This window comes from Mastomys coucha, unplaced genomic scaffold (assembly GCF_008632895.1).
Source record: "Mastomys coucha isolate ucsf_1 unplaced genomic scaffold, UCSF_Mcou_1 pScaffold22, whole genome shotgun sequence".
Taxonomy (NCBI): Eukaryota; Metazoa; Chordata; class Mammalia; order Rodentia; family Muridae; genus Mastomys; species Mastomys coucha.
Window position 1 is genome coordinate 233,860,355 of NW_022196905.1, and position 16,981 is coordinate 233,877,335.

The window sequence follows — 16,981 nt, forward strand, 5'->3', positions numbered from 1 at the left end:
ATTTTTATTTGCACATATACAACATAAGGGTTGATGCAGAACTAAAGTCTAGCAATATGAAACAGTGAGGCTTCTTTTTCAAAGGACTGGTGGTCTGAGCCCTGTTTAGTTCTCTGCACTAGAATCAACATAGAGATTTCCAAGAAGAGGCTACTAGAGTGAGGTAAGAGAATGCAAATTGGCACTGAGAAGCTTTCAAAAACAACAAAAGCAGGGCATCAGGGAGCTATCTAGCAAACCTTTGTAGGCTAAATCAAAGAAACAGGGAACAAATCTTCATGGAGATTTTCTATGTATATATTTAGGCTCTATTTACCAGTGATAGCCAGCTCACCACTGGGCATGACAGGTTGTATGGCTGTTAAACCCCCTCAGCAACAATTACCAGTGCCATCAGCTCATTATGCAGCACAAGGTCCTAGGTGTTAAACAGCCCACCCCAATCCACTAGCACACGCCCCAGCCAACAGGCACCTACCACAGGGTCCTTTACAGTGTCAATCAGCTTAATGATATTTGTTCCACCACGAAGGTTCTCCAGAATCTTAACCTCTCGTTTTATCTTCTTTTTCTTCACTGGCTTAAATACACAAGAGTAATCAGAAGTGAGACTCCTTTTGAAGTTAACATAATAAATACAACTTTAATCAATGTTAGGCAACAGCATGGATGTTTGCTGTGTACTATGTTATGTTAAAGAATATGCTTAAATTAGAAAAAAGTGAGCTTACCCATAGTAATCATTTAGATTAAACATTTTAGTTTATAGCTTATGTGACAATCCCTGTAAGTAGTTAGATCTAGGGCATTTAGCAAACTTTAACATTCATATAGTATTTTAAAAATAAATGTACGTTTACTGGATTACTGCCAAATGTGTTATAGCTCTGAACAGCTGTAGACCATGGACAAATGGAAAGGACTGAAAGAAAATGGTCAGACACCTGTTCTTCCATGAGTTATATGGTGTCTTAGGGACAAGAACCAGTTCACTGACATTAAGTTACAAACTTGTTTCCAAGCTGTTGGCTCCCCATTTCCTATTTCCACTCCCACTTCCTTAATATTTAGAATCAAATCAGCTCAGAGCCAGTAACTCTCCCAACAGATATCATTCCTAGAGAGAGAAAGCTGTTGGATCAGCAAGAGAGAAAGCTGATCTCATCCAGCAGTGACTGCTAACTGCTAAGGACCAACCTACAGATGGAAAATTAAAGTTCTTTTTTCTGTCTGAAGGTAACAAAGAAAACCAGTTTTGATAAGGCAAGTGTGTCATTATCAATATAATTTATAACACACTTAGGACAGCAACAGACATATCAGTACATGCTAACTCTCTGACCTTCACCTACTGACTAAGGAGGAAGTCCACTGACCCCGTAGCTATTCACCCAAGGTCACAGCTAACAGATGTAAGACTTAGACCTGGCAACCTGACTGCCCACTAGTACCCTCTTCTCTGGGTTTTTCTCCCAAGTGGGTCAAAGGAGAGACTGAGCTAAGGAAATGGACTACAAGGTCAGAAAGACCCACTCTCACAATTTGTCCTCTGACCTTTGCGTGGTATGCTCTCTCCCTGTTCAACACACATACAATATATATATACCCATGCATAGACACACACACAAAATACACACATATATATGTATATAATTTTTTAAAGCTCTGAGATGATGACGCAGGTTGGTCACTGATACATGCCTCTGAACAAAAGCAGGAAAGGTGAGCTATGTGGGGAAGTAGTTATTGGACAAGAGTTGTGTAAGCATGAGGACCTATGCTCAGACCCCTCAGTGCCTATGAAAAAAGTGAGATATGACAACAGCTTGCTGGTTGGTCTAGCAGAATGAACAGCAAGATCTAGGTTTAATGATAGATAGTGTCTTCAGGATAACATTGTCCTCTGGCCTTCTCCAGGAAACCTGCACACCACATACACAAGGCAGGAGGAGAAAGACTGGTGAGAGACACAGTATCACCTGCAACAGTGTCAACTTGGGGAGCAAACACAGCTGTGTGCTTCTAAGCCAGCTGCCATAACACTTCTCCACTGTGCCAGGGTTCCCAGCAGAGATCTGGCTATTGTGTTTTTCCCATCTCTTCTAGGAATCTTATTCGGTCTCTGTAATCAAGGACCTCAATGTCTGGGAAAAATCAAGCGCCATAAAGCTCAATTAAGAACAGCTAGGGAAGGAAACGTAAATGACAAGTAGCTTCTAAGTCACGCCAACGTCATAAAAGGTATGTACTAGTTCAGATTTAAAAAAGAAAACAAGGGCTGGAGAGATGGCTCAGCACTGACTGAGTTGGGATCCCAGCAACCACACGGTGGCTCACAACCACCCGTAATGAGATCTGACGCCCTCTTCTGGTGCGTCTGAAGACAGCTACAAAAGACAGCTACAATGCATTATGCCGGAGGGAGCAGGGCGTGCAGGGCTGTCCTGAGTTCAATTCCCAGCAACAACATGATGGCTCATGGCCATCTGTACAGCTACAGCGTACTCCTACACATAAAATAAATAAAAATCTTAAAAAGAAGAAAGAAAGAAAGAAAACAAATGAATCTAACTTAGGAGCTGTGATTTTCTTTACAGTCAAGAGGGAAGAACTAGCAAATGTAAATAAAACCACAGACTAGATAACAGTACTGGGTTAATGTTAATTCTTATTTTTTTAACATGTTACTATATAACTATGTGGGAAATCACCATTTTAAGGAAGATAGTAAAACACTTAGGGATAACTGTGATTTACTCTCAAACAGGTCATAAAAACATGTTAAGCATACTATATTTATGTACATACATCTGAAAACATACTTGAGCCAGGAAGTGGTGGCACATGCCTTTCTTTAATCCCAGCACTTGGAGGCAGAGGCAGGCAGATTTCTGAGTTCGAGGCCAGCCTGGTCTACAGAGTGAGTTCCAGGACAGCCAGAGCTACACAGAGAAACCCTGTCTCAAAAAACCAAAAAGAAAAAAAAAAAAAAAGAGAAAACATATACTTGTCTACATAAATGTTGTTGGGGTGTGTGTGTGGGGGGGGGTATACTTATGGGAGAAAAACTGAGAAAAATAAAGCCAATGTTCAATCAAAAAAGCCCTCTTGCTCCTGACAGCACCCACTTAGAGGGATAGCCAGTACACAAGCTGCTTCTCTGCCACTGCCACTTTTCTCCAGCCTTGTGTTGTTCCTTAGCTCCCCAGCAACACAGGAGTGTAGCTCCTGGAACCCAGAAAGACTGATTAAAGAGAACTCACAGTGCAGCTAAAGCACATTCTGATGCCTCAAACTACCCAGACCAGACCAGGAATAGCTAGGCAACTCTGAAATGGTCCAGTGGAACCCACAGCAGTTGGAGTCCTCAGATGCTGCCAGATACCAACAAGACTCAAAAACGAAAGTGATCCACAGCCCAGGACAGACCCCTTCAAAGAACAAGGCAGCAAGCAGCTCCATCTGCCTCCATGTACTGCTCTGAGCCTAGGGAAGATTCCAGAAGCTAACTATTAAAGAGCTTAGAGAGCGAAGGAGATCCTTTAATTCTACAAATGGAACCAGTGAAGACAAGATTTAACAGAGAGCACTGCTGACACCTTTAAGCTTTACAAATTTTACAGAAATACAGATGCTTCTTCGACTCTCTTGTATACAGCTGGTCCCACTGGCCACCAGTTAGAAATCACTAAGCATACTACCAGGGCTCTCAGACATTTATCTAATTCAGATGGATTATCTGTTTCAAAGATTCAAAAAGCATTAGTTTAGCTGTTTTCCAAACTGAATTTTTTTTTTTTTACTCAAAGTAGATAAAGCAGCAAAAGAGTTAATTGGCCACCCTGCTGCCACAGCCCCCAGAGCACTGGGATCAGGTATTCCTACCATGTATGCTGAGAAAATATTTAAAGCAAAGAAAAATGCCAAGTTTTAATGACAAAAACTTGTTTAACATTTAAAGTGTTTTAGATGTACTCAGAAAAGAAAAAGGGGCAAAGTGTCTATTCAGAAGGTTTTCTGCACGTGCTGGGCAGTGCTGGCCATCTGGAAGACCCTTGTTCAAAGTGACCCAGATGTTAAAAAAAAAATTACAACAAAATATAAGCTGGTGACAAACTGTAGAAAAGTTGACAAAGCCCATCACCTTCCTACTCAACCCAAAGCCTGACTCCTTTAGAGCCAGTGCTGTGGAGTTCAATGACTATTTCCACTGCAGTTCAGCTTGTCAACTTCTGCTGACCAACTGCATGTGAGTCAGAACCTCAATCCTTTAAAGAAAGCATCAAAGGCAAAGCCCGCCTTAAATTTATTTCCAAGTTCAACTAGATTGATAAGTTCAAGACAGACAGTAATATATATATCCACCAACTTTTAAACTTTGATCCTACTATCAAACCAATGACTGCTGAACAAAGGGGTCCATCTATCCCTTGAGATCAAGAATTATAATCAACAACGCGTGACAGGAGTGAAGAGATGGAGGAGGGATATGGTTTAGCCTGCTGACATGGACTCCTTCATCTGCATACATCTTTGAAAACCACTACATTGACCTACATAAAAATATGAGCTAACTAATGTTATTCACAGCAACTTTTCCTCTAATCTTTTAAGTCTCATCATTCTACTTACACTAGAATTATTCTCAAAACTAAACAAGAAAAAACATGTACAAAAGTGGGCTGGTGAGATGGCTCAGTGGTTAAGAGCACCAACTGCTCTTCCAAAAGTCCTGAGTTCAAATTCTACCAACCTCATGGTAGGCTCCCAACCATCCGTAATGAGATCTAACACCCTCTTCTGAAGGGTCTGGAGACAGCTACAGTGTACTTACATATAATAACTTAAAAAAAAAAATGTACATCGGGACTAGAGAGATGGCTCAGGGGTTAAGAGCACTGACTGCTCTTCTAGAGGTCCTGAGTTCAAATCCCAGCAACCACATGGTGGCTCACAACCATCTGTAAATGGGATCTGATGCCACCTTCTGGTGTGTCTGAAGAAAGCAAGTGCACTCATATACATAAAATAAATAAATCTTTAAAAAAAATGTACAAAGGCAAAGTATAAAATCCCAATGACAACATACTATTAAGAAAACTAATTTAAAAAAATAAAGGGCTGGCGAGATGGCTCAGCGGGTAAGAGCACTGACTGCTCTTCTGAAGGTCCTGAGTTCAGATCCCAGCAACCACATGGTGGCTCACAACCACTGATAATGAGATGGAACGCCCTCTTTTGGTGCGTCTAAAGACAGCTACAGTGAATTATGCCAGAGCGAGCAGGGCTGGAGAGAGCAGGGGCCGGATCTCAACTCCCAGCAGCCACAAGATGGCTCAGGGCCATCTGCACAGCTACAGTGTACTCATACACATAAATAAATAAATCTAAAAAAATTATAAAAATTAAATAAAATAAAAAATTAGCTAGTGTGATGGTACATATCTGTAATCCTAGCAGTTGGGAGGTTGGTACAAGTCTAAGGCCAGCCTGGGCTAGCTGGTGACATTTGTCTCAAAATGCTCACATACTGCTGACATTATAAAATGGATCAGCTACTGTAAAAACTTCCTCAAAAGAAGCAAAGTAGTCAGGAACGGTGGCATAGGCCTATAATTCCAGCACACAGAAGGATAAGGCAAGCCATCAGTTCAAAACCAGCCTGAGCAATTTAGAGATGCCATCTATATATAAAAGAGAGACAAATTACCATACAAACCACCAACTGCACTTCTGAATATATGCCCCAAAGCAGCAAGGCATGGGTTCAAAGAGGCATTTGCATGCCTGTGTTCAAAACAGCTCAGGTCACAATAGTGACCATGTGGAAAGAGCTTTTTGTTGGCCACTGATGAACAGATAGATAAAAGTCCATTACTTATCCTCTAAATGGAATGAAATTTTTTCCTTTTTTGTTTTCTTTGAAACAGGGTTTTATACTGAAGCCTAGGTTTGCCTTGAACTTAAGGTAATTAATTCCCTCTATCCCAACTTCAGAAGTGCTGGAATACAGGCATGCCTAGCAAAAACTAAACCACATCATATGTATATGGGCAGCATGTTAAGTCAAATATGCCAGTCATAAGCCAGATTTATGATTTCATTTATGAGATACTTGAAAGTCAAACAACAAATGATGGTTGCTAGAAGCTGGGGACAGAAGATTGGGGAACCATCATTTAATGGGTATAGCTTTAGTTTGGCAAGATAAAGAGAGCTATGCAGATAGATGGTTGTAATGGCCTCAACAGCATTAGGAGTTCATTTAATGCCACAAACTGCATGCTTAAAAATGGTTATGATGGTTAAATTTTATGCTATATTCAATGCACATAATAAAGGGGGGGTCTGCAAAGCATAGAGCAGAGTCTTTTAATCTCACCAAGTTAATGTTACAACCCCTTTGACTATTGGCTTTGCTTTTAAAATTGTTCAATTAGTTCAACTGTAATACTGTTATTACTGTATCATATTGCTCTCTCAGCACCAAGCTTATTAAGCACATTTAATCTTCTGAGGTAAATTAATTCTCTTCCTACAGTTTACCCAAAGCATCTAATGTCAGAGAGCTAAGTATTGGACCTGACATCTAAATTTCCGGCAGTTTACTCTTTGGGCATACTCTGGAAAGAAAAACACTACAGATTATGACACTACTATCAGCTACAGACCCTTCTGCCTTTATGTCATATAATCCCATTTTAATCATCAGAAAAAAAAAAAAAGAGCCAAATGAACAATGTAGAATTCAAGTCCTCTGCCCTGTTTTTCACATGGCTAACAGTCTGCACTTAGATTATGAATGGTAGACATTAGACCCATAAACTAGGTTGTAAATGCCACATAAAGCCTTGAGCCACACACAAGGATGGGTACTCTCTATCACTATGTACTTTTCACAAATAATTCACTCAGATTATCTCTAATGTAGTAAAGGGATTAAACTATAGACTCCAAAATCTGGTGAGTAATTGTGAGATTTGGAGAAACTGTATAGGTCAAAAAGGACTAAAGCAGTAGTTCTCAACCCATGAGTTAAATGATCCTTTCACAGGAGTCACCTAAGACCATCAGAAAACACAGATATATTTACATTATGATTCATAACAGTATCAAAATATAGTTATAAAGTAGCAATAAAAATAATTTTATGGCTGGGGGTTACCATAGCATGAGGAACTGTAATAAAGGGTCACAGCACTAAGAAGGTTGAGAACTAAAGTTCTAAAGAAACTGGTGCATGATCAACAAGATGTCTCAGCCAGTAACAGCATGAGCTGTCAGCGACCTGAATTCAATCCTGGGACCACAGTATGGAAGAAGAGAAACAACACCTGCAAGTCACCCTCTGACTTCACACACGAACCACGTGTCTCCCCCGACCTCCAAAGAAAGCAAGGAAGAGACTTTAAAAAGTAAAACCAAACACAATGAAACCACCAGCAAGGCCTGAAATGGAGAGCAGACAAAGCAGCAAGCATGCTTCTGTAGGAATGAAGACAGAACTTAATCACATTCAGTCTGCATTGAGCCTGATTTCCAAACCATCCCCTTTAGAAGAGTAACTCCAGAGACAGTTCCCTTTTACTTCCTGTGAGTGCCCTTCTACTCTTCCATGACAATTCAGAATTACCAACAAGTCAACCACCTAATGTCTTCATTTCCTCTGTGACACACAGATTCCTATCCACAGTGCCCACACTCACCCTGTGATCCTACAGAAATCAGTCTGGTGTGCCTTTAATGGATTCTAAGTAAGAACACTCTGTGATTCTGCTCAACTTTCTATGTATGTCCCTATGTCAACTCTGGCCCATTTACACATATAATTTCTAACAATTTATGTCACTAATAATCTAATACACTTTTAATAACTACTCATTTACTATGAAACATTTGCTAAAACTAGAATTCACAAAAAAAGTGAAACTTTCATTAACAAGTCTCTTTATGAAGATGTATTGGTACATATGCTTACATGATGAGACCTACCCTCTCTCAGAGGACCCAGAGGAGGGAGCATTTCATCTTATGAAGACACAATCATTTGGATATGATAAAGGCCATCAGCCAAGAATTAAATCACTAATAAATAGCTGTAATCAATGCCAATCTTCCTTTTAAGAACCTAAAATTTTATTCTATTTGCTGTGTTTTGAGGTACGAGAAGGGCAAGGACTAGATCCAGGACCTCAAGCTTACTAGCTAGTGCTCTACCAGTGAACAACTACCTTAGTCCTACCAATACAACAAACAAACAAAAAGAACTACACATATGTACGATATGCTTAAGACAAATTTTAACCACTGTCTTCAGCAAGAATTTTGAGAGAAGAAAAGCAACAGACACCTAAGCTCTTTATAATACAAATAATGCTGTTAACAGGAGCCTTATATGAGAATTTCTAAGCCACTGCAACACTGGTTCAAAACACTTTGGTGGTTATTGAAGAGAGTATTGCTCTTGGCATGTACTCAGGAACCAGCAGTTTTTAACTGAAAGCTCTCAAGGACCCTAGGACATGCTGCGATGCATGCACACAAGTTGTTTTTTTGAGGTGGGGGTGGGTGGTGGTTGGGGGTTTCCAAGACAGGGTTTTTCTGTATAGCCCTGGCTTTCCTGGAACTCACTCTGTACACCAGGCTGGCCTCAAACTCAGAAATCTGCTTGCCTCTGCCTCCAAAGTGCTGGGATTAAAGGTGTGCACCACTGCTGCCCGGCTTCACTAATGCTTTTATTTTACTTCTGGGTACACCTTCCTAAGTACTGTAAGAGAATGGACAGCTTACAGTCAAGATGAACCTTTTGACACTCAAGTAGCCTCCTACCTTGTTGCATAAATAAACCCTTTTTAAAAAAATCATTTCCTTTTCTTGTTAATACAATTTCTGACACCACCCCAAAAGAATAAAAGACATGACTTCTCTAGTCAGTAGAAAGTTTTAAGATTTAACCTCAGACCTGCACATGTTCACTTTTTCAGACACATTAACAAAATCGTTAATAAGAGTATAACCTTATTAAAAACACACACACACACACAGAACTTTTTCTAGCAGCTTTTAAATTTGTAAACCCCTCTAATAGCCTCAACATACCTTGATGTGAAATACTTTGAAATCTTACCTGCAAGTTAAATGAAATAAAAGCCCTCTATCACTACACACCCAAATGACAAAATGACAAAGACTGATGAGAAGTGTCACCACGGGTACACTAGTCCCTCCTATGGGCTTCTATGGAAAGCAAACTTTTCCCAGACTGCCCAAACTGTGCAGCTCCCACTGCTAAGGGCTGAATTTTCTCTGAGAAAATATCATAATAGTAGGTATTAGTCATAACTTCAACTTATCTGAGTAATAAGCGTAACTTTGGATAAAGTCTCTGTTCTTTTTGTAAAATAATACTTTGAATCCATTATAAAAACAAAACCACAATATTAGTAGTTTCCTACTCTATCCTTCAAATATAAATAAAACCTACACAGAAATGCCACAGGGCTTTGACAAAGGAGTATAAGGTAGTTCAGACTGCCCTCTGAGAAAAACCAAGCACTTCATGAACTAGAGCATCAAAGGTGTCTCTCAAATCTTATACTTGAACTTGAAACTTACTCTGTGTTCAATGCTAAGATCCTACAGCCCAGTGCTGAAATGAACACTCAGAGGCATGAGGCATGAAGAAGTCGGAAAGAAGAGTTCTGGTGAAGGGCCATTTCAATGGAGCAATGATGTCAGGTACATTTCTTTGTACCTTGGTCTGCTATTTGTAAAAATAATTTAAAGCAGCTTCCATACTAGATATGGTAAACATATGCAAAGGCTCTTTAGAGCAGAGGAAAAACTATCAAGCAACTAACCTCTGAAGTTCTTCTCAAGAATAATCAAAAATTAATGCTATTCTTCCCTAAACACACAGGGACTCATACATATACCTGAGCACTGTTCCCTTCAAAACACTTCACAGGAAATGGCACTCAGTCCAAAAATGCTATTGCACAGACATTTAGACATTTCCCTGAAATTGCTTTAGACTTTGCAAATTCAATCCTCAGCAACAGAACATGGATATTCCTAACTACACTTGTTTTGCTTATTTCTTAAAATTAAAATGTCTGAAGTATAACTTCTATTCAAAACACGTTTATGTAAGTAATGAAATTGTATGGTTTCCTCCAGCAAGTTTCCTGAAGGAAACATTTCTCTGCTTAAAACACACCCCTCCCGTAACTACAGACCTCCAATGTACAACTCATACTTAGTGGGGCCAAGCTCCCTATTTGCCACCATTCCTTCCTTCTCACCCCAGAGTCTTGGGCAGCAGTGATAGCATCACCTGTCTCTGCAGCAATTCTGCTCCTTTATCACTAAGCCAGAATGGTAAGGAGCATTAGCAACAGCCATTTTTTTTTTAAAGATGATTTACACAATGTGAAAATCTACAGTCCAATTAAATGAGGACCACTCTAGGCACAAGCTTTTCAGTCCCATTTTTGTTCACTGGGCACTGTGAAAATCAGGTGAAATACTACCTTTCTCCAGTGTCCTGTCTTTCACTAGTGACACACACAGTAAGTGATCTGACAACATGAAGAACAGCCCAGATCTTAAGGTGACATGCATATGCATTAAATGATCTGACAACCATGAAGAACCGCTCAGGTCCTAAGGATCACTTTCTCGTACAACCTACAAAGCACTATTTAATCTTCAATCACCTGTACAGAAACTTGGCTGACTTGTCATGTTCATTAAGATCCTGTCTTCATTTGAGTGATAACAAAAGCCCTCTCATTATCAAATTGAGAGGGCTAGTCTTGCCACTGAGACAGTTCCAGTTATTATTTCAGGGGCTAGAATGGACTCTTCTGTTGCCCCAAATCTCTTTTAGCAGCTGGCTTGCTATATAGCCAGCCCACCTGAAACTTTACTGCTAAATGAAATGAAAATACCAACTGAGGGAGTCGTCCTGTATTTTTGGATTTGAACTTATCTCTGAGCAGACTCCAGTTTTGTTTTGGGTTTTTTGGACAAGTCTTTTTTTTTTTTCTGGAGTAATTAGGAGCAGACGACAACGATTTAGGCGCCCTACACTGACAGATTCCGTATGCAAAGGGGTTTCTCTCTTGCAAATACCTCTTTATTCTGTATCAGATACAGCCCCTCTCACAAGCTTTGAGAAGTTCAGAATTTACACTTTAAACGTTCCTGACCTATCAAATTCAAGAGTTAAGACCAGCCCGCACATTTTCTCAAAAGTTAACAGGAAAAATATGGTAGGAGTTCTGCAGGAGACACAGAAAAAAGCTTGAATCGCTTATTCTGGAATAGCTGGTCCTTTTGCCCTGTGGGGGAAAAGGTTACATGCCACTGTAGGACACTCACCTTGAGAATTTTTACAACCACCCTCTCATTGTTGGTGATGTTAATGGCCTCAAATACTTCACTATACTTGCCCCGACCAAGTTTTCGAACCAGCTGGTAATCATCTTGATTACTGTAAAAGGCAAGAGATATACATAAATACCAGGATTTGGCATTAAGCAAGCCTATGACCACTATACACTCATCCACCAACTCCAACTAATCAAGCATTTGGAAGTATTCCTAACATCACACATCAACTCATTCTCTAAATGAAAGCCACACAGAAGCTTAGCTCCCTTCACTCTGCAGAGCTCCTAAACCTAACTGACTCTTGACAAGGGGCAGCTATGAGGCCTTATGAGCCACGTTATGGAGACTGAGCAAAGCATCTCCCCTGGTGGTACTGGGGTGCCCGCCTGCCCGCGGCTCCACAGCACCCGCCTCCCATTTCACACCCTCCAGGGGGCCACTGCCCGCTTTAGAGAATCTGTCCATTTTCAAAATGATCCTCCCACCAGCCCCATTTCAGAAAGTAAAAAGGTAGAGATCTTAACAGCTCAAGAGGTCAGCCATGGTCTTTCCATCCCATAGGAAGCCCAAAGTCTTGAGGAGGAAGGGCCGCCCCCACCCCTGACCCCACGCTTCTCCCCACCGGCTGCTGAGCCGGGGACCGAGGCCGGGCGGACAGAGAGAGGCCGGGGACACGTGCGGCCGGGGCCGGGCCTCCCTGCCAGCCCCGAGGCCGAGCGGCCGGCGGGTGCGGTTCGCGCGGGGGGCGGCCGGCGGCGGCTTTACCCCCAGCTCGGGACGTGGGCTTCGTAGTCCCAGTACTCGCGGCTCCTCAGGCTGTTCACCTCGGCGTAGACCCGGGCCCGACTGCCCGCGGCCGGGCCGGGCATGGCGGGCAGGACCGGGGGGCGCCGCGGGGCGCCGAGGGCGGCGGCGGCGGCGCGGCGCGGGGCACCGGGCGGCAGGCGCGGGAAGCGGCGGGCCGCGGGCCGCCCGAGCAAGAGGAGGAGCGCGGCGGCGGCGGCGGGCGTCCGCGCCAGGCCGGGCCCGCGGGGGCGGGCGGACGGACGCTCGGGCCGGGGGCGCGGAAGGCGCCGGCCGAGCCGGCCCGGGGCCTTCGGCAGCCGGAGGGACGGCGGGGCTCGTGCTCCGCGGCGGCCTCCGCTCGGCTCGCGGCCCCCGGGGGCGGTGGTGGCGGCAGCGGCAGCCACCGGTCGGGAGAGGGGCAGCGACGGCGACGGCGGCGGCGACGGCGAAGAGGGAGGAGGAGAAGGCGGAGGAAACCCGGAAAAGGGGCCGCACTCGCCAGGAGCGGCCGCCGCCCAGCCCCGGCCCGCCCCGGCCCACAGCGCCCCCTACAGTGCGGGGGGACTATGGCCGGCGCCCGCCCCTTCTGCGATCTCACCACCTGCCAAGCAATGTGATCGTCTGCCTGCCCACCTGCAGGCCACCCACCCAGAAGTCTTTGCCTTCGACTGGCGCCGCTCTTAGCATAGCCCCACAGTCCAATCACCTCGTCTCCACCTACCACGACCTCCCATATTGGCCCTGAGCTGACTTTCTTTTAAACCCAAGAACCCTCACCTCCAACTGTCCCCCTTCCTCACTCCTTCTCTTCCCCCTCTGGACCCCACCCTGCCATCCACAGATCCCCTCCTCAACTCCAAGAAGTGGAGAACTTCCACGGAAAACAAGGCTAGTCCCAGAGCTACCCTATCCTCCCAATTTCCTGTCCAGATTCCTCCCTCAGAGCCCACTGAGTCATCCTTTGGGCCACTTGGTTAAACCAGAGTCCACCAGGTAGTTTCCCCATAAAGTTACTGGTTTTTTCCCCCCTTGTATTGAACCGGTAATTTGTGGATCATACTTTGAGACTGTAAATATCCATTTTTTGTTTGGGAGGAGGGAGAGCTGGGGACTGAGGAGTTCTGCCTGGAAGGAGAGGCTAGGGATTGGGGTATCACTAAGGACTAGGTGAGCATACAGTCTTCTGTCTTTGATCTCCTGGGGTCCCTGGCTATCTTGTTTTCCTGTCCATATTCTTTATCAACAAGGGTCTCCTCTCCCAGCCCAGGTTGCTCTGACTCTAATCTACCCCCTTCTAGCCCACCCCCCACCACCACCACACACACACTGTTTTATAGATGAGACCATGTTTCCTCTTTGTTCATATACCTAGCACTCCAGGTTCAAGTCTCAGTCCCGAAGTTGACAAGTGATGCAGATTTGAGCCGATGACCCAATGTCAGATTTTGTAGCATCAGCCCAGCACGGACTTCACAGAGCTGTGCAGAGACTTAAACCAGGTAAATTAGGACTGCTCAATGTTAAAATACTACATGTTCATGCTGTTATTAGACTCTACAACCTTTCCTTCCCTGAGAGCAGCGCATGCCCATCTTTCAGTTCCTCCTCCTCTCTGAGCTTGGCCAGGGGTACCTCTGCCACCCCATACAGACTGGCTTTCCTTTTCTAGTCTCACCTTAAAGGCCACTTTCTCTGAAGCTGATACTTCTCTCAGTGACTCATCCATGCCCTTCGTAAAACTGCAGCTTGACATGAGTCCTCTCCTGCTTTGCCATCTGTCCCCTTCCTGTGAAAACAATGTGAAGGCATGGCTGGGACTGGGTGGTCACCGCCGGGTCACTCAGTGTCGGCCATGCTGGAGGCCTTCAGTCACCATGGTGCTACTGCCCCACAGATACCATGCTGGTTACAAAGGGGACCCTAAAGGTCATACTATGCATGGACCAACTGATTGTGTGATGCACGGAGAAAGGACACACCATGCACAACAGTACTGTCAAAAAAATTCAACCAGACATGGCCAAACTGAGGGGCAGTTCAGCAAAACATCTAATGCATGCTGCTAAAATTTAACGCCTTTAATCTCTGCACTTGGGAGGCAGAGGCAGGCAGATTTCTGAGTTCGAGGCCAGCCTGGTCTACAGAGTGAGTTCCAGGACAGCCAGGGCTATACAGAGAAACCCTGTCTTGAAAAACAAAAAACAAAAGAAAACAAAACAAAAAATAACAGTGTCACAGAAAAAACAAAACTTGAGGTGCTACTCTAGACTAAAGGAGACTGAGAGTCGCCCCAAGGCTGCACACTGTAATCCTACTTGAGGAGTAGACTGTGAGTTCAAAGCCAGCCTGAGCTACATAGTGAGATCTTGTTTTGCTTTACTTTTTTGTGGGGGAATGCAGTCAGGTGTGGTGGTGCATTTTGGTAAGCCTGGTACCTGGGAGGTTAAGACAGGGAGCTCAGCATGAGTTTGACGTGGTCTATCTGGACTATGAAGTAAGATCCATCCAAAATCAAAAATAAAACAAACTATACACATTTTATTTCTCAGAAGCCTGGAAAGACAGACACACTATTTCTACTGCCCGTATCATTCAAAATCAGCAAAGAACAAATATCCAAAATAAGTAAACGGGTCAAGCCAGGTGGGGTAGTGCATGACTGTTATCCTAGCAGTTGGGAGGCTCAGGCAGGAGCGTAACTTAGGTTCTGTAATGTGTTTCAGACCACTGTGTGTGTGTGTGTGTGTGTGTGTGTGTGTGTGTGTGTGAGAGAGAGAGAGAGAGAGAGAGAGAGAGAGAGAGAGAGAGAGAGAAAAGGAGAGGGAGAGAGAGAGGAGTAAGAATACAGCTAATAGGACACTCACTGGGGTAATTTTAATATGGGTTGTATATTATATAATACCAATGTTTTAATACTAACTTGAAGCACATGAGCCTTATATCAGGGTTAAACAAGAAAAGCCCTTTGGTTTTAAGAATTTCAAGTGTTGAAGGATGAACTGTTTTAATTTCCACAATGTATTCTCAAGTGGTTCTGTAGAAAACAAACAAATAACAAAAGCCCTTGGGTTTCCAAGGACATGGCCATCCATGGAAAGAAGGAACCACTGGCTGACAATTAATGAAATAAGTCAAATATCCGTGCATGCTGATTCTGACACTTGTAACAGCAGGACCCTGGAGGTACAAGGGTAGGAGAAGCAATAGTTTGAAGCCCACCCAGGTTTCATAGCAAGACCTTGTCATAAAAGAAAAAGCACACAAGTTCGCAACCTTGTGCAAACTCAAATTCCTTCAAAAACAAGAACTGTGGGCTGGAAAGAGATACAGCTTAGGGGTTAAGATCACTGACTGCTCTGGACCCAGGCTCAATTCCCAGCAACCACATGGCAGCTCACAAGTGTCTTGTTAATGCCAGGTCCAGGGACACACATGTAGCCAAAACACCAATGCACATAAAATAAAAAAAAAAATTAGGGCTGGAGAGATGGTTCAGGAGCTAAGAGCACTGACTGCTTTTCTGAAGGCCCTGAGTTCAAATCCTTGCAACCACATGGTGGCTCACAACCATCTGTAATGAGATCTGATGCCCTTTTCTGGGGTGTCTGAAGACAGTCACAGTGTACTTACATATAATAAATCTTTTTAAAATATTAAATTAAAAAAAACTGAATGAAAATAAAGCATTTAGAGAACCCATGGACCTTGACCTTGGTTTCAAATATGCCAGCCCCACTAAGACCTCCTTTTTAACACATTCTTAAGATCTTAAAGCTGCTTTAAGTTTTTTTTTTTTTTTTTTTGGTTTTTTTTTTGTTTGTTTTTGTTTTCTCTCAAAATGTTCTATTAACTTGTCTAGACCATCAAGTTGTAATCCTAACCCTTGGATAGGCTCTTAGTTCCAGAAAGCTCCTGACACTGTGCAGAAATTATAGCTAGTTTGAGCATGTACGCTCTTTTTCCCTCGGCATGTGTCAGATTCTCAAAGAAGACTACGGCCTGGAGAGGATTTTAAGCCTCTGCCATTGATCTGAGAACTATGTCCAAGTCCTGGCAGAGCCCCATTCTTTGCCTCCTCCACCCTGGCCCACCTCTGGCCCCACCCACATTCCCTGTTCTTGCCTCTCATCCTTCATCACCTTGGCCACACCCATGTCTCATAACCTGATCCCACACCCGTGGCTGCTTGGGGATTCTCCCACACATGACTCTGGCGCAACAGGCTCCGGATTTGGCTGCTACTCCATTGGCTCAGCCCTGAAACCTATAGCCAGCCCTCCCACAGCCAAATGGAAGGTGTTTTTATGGCTTGTTGCAAAGTGGGGTGATGTGTATCCCACAGTATTGGCAAAGACCCACTGTTTTTGTTCAGTTTTTTCCCCCTTTTCTTTATATGGCTAACTTGGCAACAGTTGACATGAGGTGGTACCCTGGCAGTCTAGCTGAAGGGATCTGGCTTGGGTTTCTGAAAGACCAAGCAGGTAGTTCTGCACGAGTAGGTGGAAAAGCAGGGAGCACCCAGTATTGACTTCTCTTCACTGTGTGTGCCATTTACAAATGAGTGTGGTCAGAGTCATGGAAGAGAGGATACAAGGAGATGCCTGGAATCAGATCATCCAGTGCTTCCTCACCAACATCTCTTCTAGACTCCAATTCTATGCAAACACTAAAACTTTTCCCAAACAAAACCAAAATCATTTTGAAGATCTTAGAGCATTTTCTGTCAAATTTTTCCCTGGTACTGGGGATCAAATCTACAGCCCCCATTCACCTGTCTTTTTTTTTTTTTTTTTTTTTT

General features: G+C 43.6%; 1 protein-coding gene and 1 long non-coding RNA gene across 3 annotated transcripts in view; one reads left to right on the plus strand and one right to left on the minus strand.

Annotated features, from left to right (window-relative positions):
* The window catches only part of Csnk2a2 (casein kinase 2 alpha 2), a 41,716-nt gene extending 29,072 nt beyond the window's left edge, over positions 1–12,644 (minus strand). The window contains exons 1-3 of one of the 2 annotated variants that reach the window (XM_031340971.1): positions 12,163–12,644; positions 11,386–11,497; positions 479–580 (exon numbers count right to left, since the gene is read on the minus strand). In XM_031340971.1, the coding sequence (XP_031196831.1) occupies positions 479–580; positions 11,386–11,497; positions 12,163–12,266 (318 nt within the window). In that variant the 5' untranslated portion in view covers positions 12,267–12,644. The remainder of the gene's footprint in view (positions 1–478; positions 581–11,385; positions 11,498–12,162) is intronic. The other variant, XM_031340972.1, reaches the window with a different exon arrangement.
* Positions 12,645–13,495: 851 nt separating this feature from the next.
* LOC116069941 overlaps positions 13,496–16,981 on the plus strand; it is a 10,534-nt gene continuing 7,048 nt past the window's right edge. Inside the window, exon 1 of the long non-coding RNA XR_004110223.1 lies at positions 13,496–13,682. This is a non-coding gene — a long non-coding RNA (uncharacterized LOC116069941). The remainder of the gene's footprint in view (positions 13,683–16,981) is intronic.